General features: G+C 35.8%; 1 protein-coding gene across 3 annotated transcripts in view; it reads left to right on the forward strand.

Annotated features, from left to right (window-relative positions):
* The window catches only part of Tmem170b (transmembrane protein 170B), a 77,701-nt gene that overhangs the window by 15,236 nt on the left and 50,308 nt on the right, over positions 1-12,157 (forward strand). For all 3 annotated transcript variants that reach the window (XM_078020543.1, XM_078020541.1, XM_078020542.1), the window contains exon 2: positions 3,931-4,101. In XM_078020543.1, the coding sequence (XP_077876669.1) occupies positions 3,931-4,101 (171 nt within the window). The remainder of the gene's footprint in view (positions 1-3,930; positions 4,102-12,157) is intronic.

Raw genomic sequence — 12,157 nt, forward strand, 5'->3', positions numbered from 1 at the left:
AGCCATATGGTCTCTGTCCCAACTACTTGATTCTACCATCCTGAAATGAAACACAGCAGGTTTTATTCCCAATAGAACTTTATGGATTTTGTGTACTTATTGGAGTTTTGTGTAGTTTTCACCTGTCATAAAATAGTATTAATTTTTTAAACTTTGCTAAATGTAAAAATCATTCTTAGGTCCAATACAGAAAAAGGTGGCTGGTCAGATATGGCTCATGGATCATACTTACTCTGCCAATCCGTGATCTAGAAGACCTTTCCAAATTATAAGTGCATCATGTACCAGAGATTCTAATAAAATCTAGAATGGAAAAATCTTGATCACCTAATTCAAACACAGAGTATTTAAAAATATAATATGATTTCTATAAGAAGGTAGGAAATTGTGAACAAACCCCAGATGTAGTCTTTTACAGGTGTGGTGTTTTCATCTTAATGCATAGAGTATGTTGAGTATATATTGAGTTTTTGCTATCAGCCTACTAATATTAGAAACACTGGGTACTCTGTGAGGATTAAAGAAAGTATTTAATTGTCTGAGATAGGTTTTGTTTTTATGACTTTAGGACATTTTAATAAGTATCTCTTATGAAACCTGGAGTAGTGATTTTCCAAAGTACTGTATATTATGACTATTTAAGAGATTTGATAAAAATTATAAATGTTTAGGTTTCACCTCCAAAGATTGTTTAATTGCATTTTAAGTAATTCTCAGGAGCAACCATTGGTCTAGTTAAGCATCTTCTCCTTTGATGGATTCAAAGATAAAGTGAAAACTAATTTTAAAAAATAATATATTAACTGGGCACAGTGGTGCATGCCTGCAGGACCATTGCAAGTTTGAAGCCAGCCTCAGCAACTTAGCAAGACCCTCTTTCAAACTGAAAAAAGAGCGAGGGATATAGCTCAGTGGTGAAGCACCCTTCGGTTCAATTCCTAGTATTGCAGAATTGATCATGATAATGAAAAAACAATATATTTGCAGTAAACATTCTTAAAGGTATTTCAAACTGGCTAAATAGGAATGTATAAAATAATATCATCCATCTGCCATCTCATCTATGAAAGTTGTTGCTAAGTCTATTTGTTTATAACAAGTAGGACTGTCCAATATCTACCATTTTTTTATTTGTTTTCATACAATATTTTTAGATATTTAGAGAAATTCATTTCTCATAACTGCATTTTTGAGAGATTTTTAAAAAGCACAGAAGATAATTGGTGAATGACTTTGTAATTGGGGCTGATGACAGTTGCAGATTGGGAGCAGAGCTATTTTTTCTAGTGTTGTTTGGAGTCTACTACCGTAATGATCCCAGGTTCCATTTTGTGTCCCCTCTTGCCATATATACCCAAGCCATGAGTCCTATTGGAACAAATGTAAAGTTAAGTGCAAGACCATGAGAGGAGGTCTTCAAGTTATTCAGGGCTCATATTTGGCTGAATTTACATGATGCAATCCATTTGGAGATAATGCTTTCAGATTCCCTTTTACTGCATATGTCAGAATGTTTTCCTGTTAACTGATATAATGTTTTAACGTTTGGCTTTAGAATGTTTTAGTACAGATATACAGGGGCAAATTCTTCAATTGATTACATTCTAGAGACAAATTGTTCAGTGAAGCCAACAGATTCAGAGAGGCTGTGGTATCCCCTCCTGTCCTGTTGTTTCTTCTCCCACTGAGGTTCATGGGTACCCCTCTTGCTCTACCCTCAGGATCCTGCAGCTCTCTTCACTTTAACTAGTCACAAGTTTCATGTGATTGCCGCTTACAAGTAGGTCCTTGGACTTGCTTACACAGAGTGGCCAAGATCTCTACAGGCCCATTCACAACAGAGTTACATTGATCTATCAGGTAATTCCCAATAATAGTAGTAATAAGAAAACTAGTGAAACTAAATATTCTCAGTAGAGTTCCGTTTTTTCCGTGATAACTACAGTGTGTCAGTATACCCCCTGGGTGTCCTGTAATTCAGTGTAATCCTGAAGCTTTCTTTAGACAGTAAGGGTCACCCTCACAGGTTGATGTGGGTCTTAGTCCCACAAGACTGCCAGTTCCAAGTCTGAACTTCCAATCCTTCTACCCTGCTTTACATAGCATTCCCATGCCCTTCTCATGGAGCTTGATCACTTGCTATAGTGGCTCCCAGAACTTAAGGGAACACTTTTTAAAACTCACTTATTATGAAGGACACGACTTGGGGAACAGCCAGATGAAAGAGGTGCACGGGGCAGGGAGTGGAGAAGTGCGAGTCATGGGCTTCTGTGCTTTCTGGGCATGCCACCCTCACAGCGCCTTCATGTGTTCAGCAACCCCCAAACTTAACAGATTTAGGAATTTTGTAGAGCTTAGCCTCCAGACCTTCCTGGAGGTGGATACTGCCAATTTTTATAATTTCATGGTCCTCCTGGTGACCAGTACCTCAGGAGGCTGTGTGGGTGCCTCAGTCACCTCACTGGCATAAACTCAAATAGAATATGAAAAAACTACTTATAAATAGCAAAAGGCACCTTTGTCAGGAAATTCCAAGGGTTTTAGAAGCTCTGTGCCAGCAAACATGTCAGAGACCAAGTATATTTTTTATTTCACCAAATAAAAGCTACCATTTTTAATGTATAGTTGTTAGGTGAATATTATGTATATTTACGTTGTTTTGCAACCAATCTCCAGACTTTTTCTTTTTATCAAAACTGAAACTCCACACCTCTTAGATCCAGTAACTCACCCTTCCTCCTGCTCTCAGCTCCTGGCATCAACCACTGCATTTTCTGTTTGTGTGAATTTGACTACTCTAGATAGTCATGCAAGTGGAATGGTGCAGTATTAGGCCTTTTGTGACTGGAGCATTTCTCTGAGTATTATGTCCTCAAGGTTCTTCCATGTTGAACCATGTGACCTTTAAAAATTGAATAATTTTTCATTATATGTATATGCCACATTTTGTTTATCCATTTGTCCATTGATGGACTCTTGGATTGCTTCCAGCACTTGGCTATTGTGAATAATGCCACTTTGAGCATGGTTGTGCCAGTATCTCCTGGAGATTCTACTTTTAGTCCTTTTGGCTATATACCCAGAAGAGGGATTGCTGTATCATATGGTAATTCTATTTTTACTTTTTTGAGGAACTGCCATACTGTTTTTTTTATAGCAGTTGCACCCATTTTAAATTCCCACCAACATTATATATTGGTACTTTAATGATAATTGGATTGGATAAAATGCATTTAACTAATTTATTTTTGTGCTCTTTATTTATTGACTTTTACGCTTACTAGTGAATGCTTAGCACAAAGAGTAGATGAGATCCATTGCATTATACAATGTGTATATACCAAGGATGATCTTCCTGGTGACAGTGAAACATTTTGAAATCAGCTCTTTTCAGTTATTAGTAATAGAAAATTTACCTTAATCAGTTTAAATAAAACAAAGGATTTTTTAAACAAAGAAACTGGGGTGTTATGTTTTAAAATAGTAATGTGACAGGACTTAAAAATTACTGAAATAAGGGACTTGGTTGTCTCTTGTTTGGAGGATCTCTTTTTCTTCCTTTATCGTGGCTTCATTGCATGATGAGGAAATTGATTTGGCTTCAGCTATTCAAGGACCATGGAGACTCTCAGTTGGTCCCAATCTTGAATTCCCAAGGGAGGAGAATCATTGGCCCAGCTTGGATTCATTGCTGGCCAAAATTGTACCTCACAAGTATGACCAGGGAGATGATTACAAGCACGCTTTTCATTCTCTTTCCCCTGGTACCTTGTTGCGTTCCAATCAATCCACAAGTTTGCCATAAATATTGATGCTCTGTTCTTGTAGATTCATCTCATTCAACCTTTCCACAAACCATGGGTGCTCACTGTTAAGTGAATTTTCTAAGATGTATTAACAGAATGGTTAATCCTTTGCTTTTCCTTTCAGAGATGTGGTACTGGATCTTCCTGTGGGCTCTCTTCTCCTCTCTGTTTGTCCATGGTGCTGCAGGAGTGTTGATGTTTGTGATGCTGCAGAGGCACAGGCAGGGAAGAGTCATCTCCGTCATTGCTGTCAGCATTGGGTTTTTGGCTTCTGTAACTGGAGCAATGATTACCAGTAAGTAGGTTTTGTTTTGTTTCAGGGCATATATTTTTTTATGTACTTATCATTTGGGTAAGTATTCTCATTGTGTTATAGATAGTTGTGCTTCACTATTTGAAGAGTCATTATGCATGGTTTTGTGGGAATTAGAAATACTCAGAAAAATTGGCACTGGGCAAAGCAGTTCAATGGTAATATTTATCTTATAGTTATTGTAGCTTCTCATTATCTAGAAAAGAAGAAAGGTAGGCACAAAAAATATGAAAGTGATAATTGTCATAAAAAATAGTGAAAGTATGGCCACTGGGTCTTTGGTGGTATCTGCCTGTGGCTGCAAAATATAATTACATTTCTTTTTAGAAGTACCTAAAGTTTTGTGACAGATCTTCTCTGGCCAGCTAGAAATTAACCACTTCAGAGTGCCCTCTAGCGACCACTATAAGTGTTCTGCGAGGCCACCTTGTGCATTCTACTTTTGTCCTCCTGAGCTTCTCTTGACACTGAACTTGGACCCCAGCTCTAACTTTGACTTCAAAATTAGTTCTGGTTTCTGCAGCTGCTAGTTGACAGAACTTGGATGTATCCAGACTCTGAAGTGCCATGCTGTTTCCTTGGTATGGCTCTGTTGGCGACTGGCTGCTTCTCTGTGCTGCCATTGATTCTGTCCCTGCTAATAGGTAATGGAGGCTTATAGCATGTTCCCTTCTGTCCTGCTTCCAGATGTTTGGGGCAGCTCATAGCTACCGCTGGATCTGTCTTTATGAGAGGCTTCTTCCTTTCAGTTGATTTTTGCCCCAGAAATAAGAGAAAGGCCTTATCTTTGTAGTTAAGGGCCTCCCTCCTTTACTTCTTTTGAAGTGGTTGCCCTCCTAGCCTTGAGAGGAAAGCCCTGCTCGTGTGTGTGTGTGTGTGTGTGTGTGTGTGTGTGTGAGTATCCTCTGGCACTGATAAGACAATCATAAAATACTCGTGGGAATTATCAGGTAGTCTCTTATCCTTTCTTCTTACTAAATGAAGAATTTTAATAAATTTGTTTTTTCTGTCTTTGTTAAGTTTTTGTTTTTGCTTTTGTTGTTTCTCATTAGCTCTAATTTTGTCACATGATGCCTCACCTATTTTTCCATACATAGGATTTCAAACAGGAACTTTGAGCCAAAGCACAGAGCATGCATAATGGGGTGGTAGGAGATTCAGCTGGAAAGAGAGAATAGAGCCAGGACCTAGAGGGCCTTAGAAAGCCAGCTGGAAAGTTTGAAGCTTTATCCTGCTGTCCATTGGAGACAAGTAGATATTTTTGAATGGGGCTGACAAGGGACATCCTAATTCAAAATTCAAAATTTGTTTGATTGCTAAATATAGAGTATATGTAAAAAACCAAGAAGAAAGTCTGGAAGGACAGAGACTTTGTCCATCTTCATCACTGCTATACCCCCAACTTTAAAAGATTAAAATCATGATAGATGTCCAAAGAGTACTGGTTAGATGGGTGGATAGAATAAGGGGGAAAAAGAAGGAAGGGAGCAGGGAAGGAGGAGGCGGAAAATTAAAGGAGAGAGAATCAAGAGGAATTACTAGTGAGCCTGTGCTCAAGATCTGAGATAGAGTAACAGCTGGGGTTGGAAAGGAAGGAGTTGATGTAAGAACTGTGACAAAGGACAAAAAATCCAAATCTGTTATTAGTCCCTGTGGAGGTATTTAGAAACACATGATGGGGGCCACCATGCCTTTGATGAGGGCTTGTGTTGTAACTGGAACCATGAGTGGAGGAGGAGGAGGAGGAACAGCTTCTCAGGAGTTGTAAGCAGTATGCACATATGTGTGCTACTGTCAAACTTCAGAGAGTGTGAAGAATGTAATTCCACTTCCATTTGTCTCTAATGATGTGTATGCACATATAACCCACTTTCAATTTAGTCAAGAATAAAATGAGCCAGTGATTTTAGAAACTGCACTGTTATATTTTAAAATCATTAAAAGTATGAAAGTCTTATAGAACTTGAAGTAAAAATTTGCGCCCACATTATCAATAAAACATTCAGATTTCTTTGGCTATTGGACTTGCAAATACTTAAATTGAGAAAACTAGTCAATATGAATATTTAGTTGTATTTTTTTCCCTAAATGCAGGTCATGAGTGCCAGCTTACTCATGTCTGTATATTCAGTTCAGCAAGCAAGTGCTGAAGATCCATATTCAATAAGACACTGAGTTTTAATCCATATCTGTTAACACTTGTTACTTCTTGGATTTTATTTCCAAAAGAGTAGCTTTTTTCATTTTAGTTAGTATTGATGGTTAATGTGGAATTGGCAAAAAAAAAATGGCTTTCTTTCAAAATAGTGCCTAATTTTAGCTGTTTATTTTAGCTATTCTAAAGGTGTAAAGAGACATCTCAGTGATGGTTGAATTTGCATTTCTCAGATTACTGATGCGGTTCAGCATCTCTTATGCTTATTTATATATTTAGATTTCCTTTTCTGCACAGTGCTTTTTAAAATTCTGTGGTTTTCTTTGGATGTTCTTATTTCCCTATTAAGTTGGATCAGGGATACTGGTCTCCTGTTGATTTTGGACTTTACAGATAACTTTCTCATTCTTTTATCAGTTACCTTTACCCACAATGTCATTTATTGAGTAGAAGGGCCTGTAATCAGCTTAAAGAGGTTATTCTCTTTTATAATTTAGGGTCTTATTTCAGAAGTTTTTGCCCCATACCAATCCTGATGTATTTACTTCTGTTAATTTTGTAGTTTCACCTTTTATATTAAGGTTTCTAATTCATCTAGAGCAGGAGTCAGCAGACACTTTCTTAAAGGGCCAGGCAGTAAATATTTTAGACTTTGTCAGCCAGTGGTGCCTGTAGCACTGTTTACCCCTACCATTTAAAGCGAAAGGAAGCATAGGCATATGGATGTAGCATCTGGTATTGCGGTCATAATCATATCCCCCTCCCCTCCATTTTGAGTGACCTTTGTCTTTGGTGTTATTTAGATTCTAGGTGGGCCTTTTCCCCTCTCACATAGTAAGTCAGTTCTTACCATCCTCTGGAAGTCTTTCATTTCTTCATTGATTTGAAGTGTCACCTTCACTGTGCATTGTGTTCTCTATGTGCAGGGTCTGTCTCCAAACTCTGTCGTTGCAACAGGGCTACATTTTTTATGCCTCTAATTTTGTCATATGTATTAGTATCTGTCAAGGATAGGGCCTTTCTTGTTACTTTTCTTTTTCAAAGTTAGTATAACTACTCAGGACCATTATTCTTTCATATAAAATTTTAATGTCTACTGAATCCCTAAAAAAGTATGTCTGTGATTTTATTAGGACTTCATTGGATGTGAAGGTTAATTTTGGAGGAATTGTCATATCAAATTATGTCACCCAAGAACGTGAATATCTCTCCATTTGTTGATATCTTCCTTGCGTTTTATTAGAGTTTAAATGTTTTATTCTAATAGGAAGGTTCCATATTTTGGAGTGAGGTAATTAATGATTACTTTTGATTTTATGGCTAATGTGCATGGTATCTTTTAAAACTACATTGTTTAGTCTTATGAAGTTTTGAAAGTTGTGCTTATGAAAGGTTAACAAAAAACTGGTATGTCACAGAGATAGATGAATAGACTGCTGGCATACTAAGAAAGTGTAAAATATAGGTATAATAGATAAAATAACTTTTTAGTAATAAAGATAAAATAAGGAATCATAAAAATAGTTTTATGAACAGCTACATATTTCTAAATATGAAATGTCAAGATTGTTATAAGGAGAAATGGAAAATATGATTAGAACAGTGATTATTTTTTAAACAATTTAAGTGGTACAGACCCTCCAGATTTAACCAGGATTTGCAGGTGAGTTCTACCAAATATTCAAGGAATAGTCAATTCATACTTTATCCAAATTTTACAGAAAAAAGGAAAAATGAAAGTTTTGCACAGATTATTTGCTGAGGCCAGCGTGAGCCAGTTGCTACTCACGATGAAAACTACATGAGAAGAGAAGAGACATGTTTAGACTCATTTGCCTTGTGAATGTTGTCTTGGATTGTGGAGAGGGTTCAGTGTCAGAATGGGTTAATTATTCCAATAAAACATTATGTATAGATAGCAACATTTGAATTTTATATAATTTTCCTATATCACAAGTATTCTGTAGATTGTTTTTTAATCCATTTACATATGTGAAAACCATTCCCAGCTTTCATGCTGCACAAAAACAGGTTTGGCCAGATTTGGCCTGTGGATTACAGGATACCCACCCCTGATCTAACTTTATGAATTGATAAATTCAGCACACTATTAAAATGAATTGTGCTCCCCTTTTTTTATTGCTGTGAGGAAATATGCTGGGCACATCCCATTGCTTTTCCGTGGAATACCCCTGCAGCAGTTTGTGCTGCTCTTTGGTGACACTCTTCACCACCAATGACTGTCCTCCCTTCCTAGGTTTACACCCTTTACTCATCTGCAGAGCGAATTTACTGTGTTGTTTTCTTTACTTCATATCCACTATGCCAGTCGGGTCTTGCCCCTTCATGCTTTGGGGATGTATTTCTAAATTTTCTGCCATTGTTCACAGTGGAAGTTCCAGACATCTATCATTTATTCTGAGCACCCTGTCTAACTTCTGTCTTTTTAATTTTTGTATATGAATTTAGCCTCATGTTTCACCAAGAAAGTGAAGTCTATGTGTATTCTTTCAACTGTCTATTGACCAGCAAAGACACCTTAGAGAGAGGGAAAACTACAGTGTATGTTGGGGAAAGCTATTTGTCAACATATATAAATGTAAAAAAGATTAATATCCAAGCTGTATTTTTAACAACAAAAAACCCCCTATGAGTTAAATCAGAAAAAAATAACCCAGTAGAAAAATGGATGAAATATTTGACAGGTGTTTCATAGGAGTAGAAATCCTCATGGCCAATAGTTTGTAAAGAAAAGCTTAATCACATTAATTGTCAGGGGATTGTAAAATAATCATAAAGATAACATCATTTCCCTACCAGATTGACAAAAGAGAAAAAGATTAAGGTATCAACACATGTACTCCTTCTATTCTTGATATGGAGTACCTGGGATTAAGTTGGTATAGCTAATTCAGGAAAGCTATTTGACATTGCCTGGTGGGGTCAAATATGCCCATCCCACCAGGGCACTGTGAAGAATGGATTGCTAAGAAATTGTTGACTGCATTTGTGGCTCAGGGGTCAAGTATGGGAGTGTTGATGAGGTTAGTGTTTGTGAGTTAAGTGTTGGGAACAGAGGTCACCAGTAGAAAAATGGAAGAGCTCTGGCACATTGATACTCAAAATTCTCTCCAACCTCAGGAAAGGAATAAACCATAGCTACATCCAAGGGAATGTATTTATTCTCTGTTAAAAGTAATGTATTTCCTGCAACTTAAAATCAAGAGTTCAGTAATCTTTTTTATTGTATAAATGTTTTTGTTTGAAAAATATGATTGAATGATACTTTGGCCTTTATCATGAAAATTTCTTGGAATTATAGGGAAGTTTAGGCAATTTAGATACTAAAATTAATTTTAAAATGTTTTAGTTATATAAATAATATGTCACTTTATTTGCCATGTTAAAAAACTATGGATAAAGTTCTTTGACTAACACTATCAAACATGTGCTCTTCTCAAAATTAATCCCTATTTTGAGTTTGATGTATTTCCCCCAGGTTCAGTTTCTGCATTATATTCAACCAACATGTGTATACATACATACATACATACATACATATGTGTATGTATGTTTGCACTAGTGGGAAGTGTTTATTGTTTTATTTTCTTTCTTGTATAACTGATTCTATGTCAGCTTATGTGTTTTTATTTTTTATTTTTAATTTTATTTTTATTGATTATTTTTAGTTATATATAATATTAGGATTCATTTTGACATAATTATGAGAGCATGGAATATAAAGTGCTACCCAGCACTTCCCTGTTGCCCCTCTCTCTGTTCCCCTCACTCTACTCTACTGATCTTTCTGAAATTCACTTATTTTTTTTTAATTAGTGTCTTGTGGATGGAGATACTTGATGTTGGGATTCATTGTGCTGCATTTATTATGTGCACATGAAAGTTCAGTCACATTCATTATTCTCTGTTACAAGTAAATGCATTTCCTGTTACTTAAAATCAAGAGTTCAGTAAACATTTTTACTGTATAAATATTTCTGTTTGAAAAATATGATTGGTATTTTGGCCATTATCATGAAAATTTCTTGGAATTATAGGGAAGTTTAGGCAAGTTAAATACTAAAATTAGACTTAAAACTGTCTTCCTTTTCCTATCCCTCCTCTGTTCCTTCAGCCCCCCTCATATTTTTCTTTTGAAATTGTGAGGTCCTTGGTGTGGACTTGGTATGGTTTATGCATCCTTGAGCTGATGAGCAGCAGTTTTGCTTTTGTTTACAGAAAGCACTGCACTGATACTTACATGCATGCACATGAATATACATGTGTGTCTGTTCTGAATTCTAATCATCTGTTTGTTTTACACTTAGCAGATATTTTTCTAGTCTTCCTTGACATCAAACCTTTATGATTTTTGGCTCTTTATTTGTAGTCTTTTTTTTTTTTCTCTACATACACAGATTTTTTTTTTTTTTTTTTTTAGTCTTAAGAGGATTTCTTTTTGGAAGGTCCTAAATATATTTACCTATATTTTGGTTTATATTTGTGGTTTATTTTGAGCATTTAGTTCTGAAATTTGTTTTGGGGAATGATGTGAAGTAGGGACCCAAATTTACTTCTTCCACATGACTACCCAGTTGTTCAACACCACTTGTAAAGATTGATCCTCTGATTGGGATTTTGACTACTAGCCCAGATTTTTGGAATACTTGTTAGGACCAGCCGCTGTTCCAGGCAATGTTATAGTAGTATTATCTCCTAAAGGTCAACCCTCACCTGCCCGCACCCCCACATTTTACAGCTGAGTGGGTGATGATTCTCCTATGTAGCATGCAGCTAAGAAGAGAAACTTGGATTTTAACCCTTGAGCCCAGCTTCAATCCCCAGGCTGTAGACCTTAGGTAAAACCAGAAAGGTTTAAATTTATCCTTTGTTTGCCATAAAAGAAAACAAACAAACAAACACCAGAGTACTATTTCTCAGGTTTATTTTGACATAATTTCTGATAAAAAAAGAAGGCAGAAGATCTTTTAAATTTTTTGAGAATTTCATCTAGTTTTAAAACTTGGGCGTATGACCAGTAGTACAACTGATTTTTATTACTTGATAAGTAAATATTGGTGTTTTATTTAATATTGAAATTACTATCAGTTGCTTCATGATTTTTCTGAATTCTTTGTTCTCTTGTACCTTAGCATAAAATAAATGGTAGAATGATTTAGAGATTTTTAACCAGATTGTCCTGCATTGAGATCCTAGCTGTTGTGCTTATGTATGTCCTTGAGTTAGTAATTAAACCTCTCTGAACCTCTGTTTTTTGCATCTTTAAATTAGGTTATAATACTGAGGGGGGGTGGTATGATATTTAAATAGGATAATATTTGTAAATTTGCTAGCAAGATACACAATATGTGGTAAATATGCTATCTTAATTTACTTTTAAACATGCATATGAAGCCCTTGGCATAGATTGGTGATTTGCTTTTCCCACTTATATCTCTTATAAAGAACTACTCTGAGGGATATAATAACTATTATTTGGGAGATTTTTAAAAAAATCTTGAGTGCATTATAGTTATGCACTAAGAGGGGGGTTCATTTTGAAATATTCTTAAATACATACTAATGAATGCATATAATTTGCTCCATTTCAATCCCCAGTATATTTGGGAGATTTTAGGTTAAGTTCAAAGAGTCAATACTTAGCTAATTGTTTTTAAATTGGCAAGTAATAATTTCATCCTTAGCTAATTTTTCTGAGTAGGTTTCTATCTTAAGTAATTGTCAATTCAATGTCTTTGAAAAATGTATTTCTATTCTTTTTCTTACGTTCCTTTGTTTAACCATCCTAGGATATGTAAACAGGTTTTTCCTAAAGAAGTAGTTTTAATACATCTCGGTCTATTATATATAATAATTTAAATG

The sequence above is a fragment of the Ictidomys tridecemlineatus genome, chromosome 8 (genome assembly GCF_052094955.1).
Source record: "Ictidomys tridecemlineatus isolate mIctTri1 chromosome 8, mIctTri1.hap1, whole genome shotgun sequence".
Classification (NCBI taxonomy): Eukaryota; Metazoa; Chordata; class Mammalia; order Rodentia; family Sciuridae; genus Ictidomys; species Ictidomys tridecemlineatus.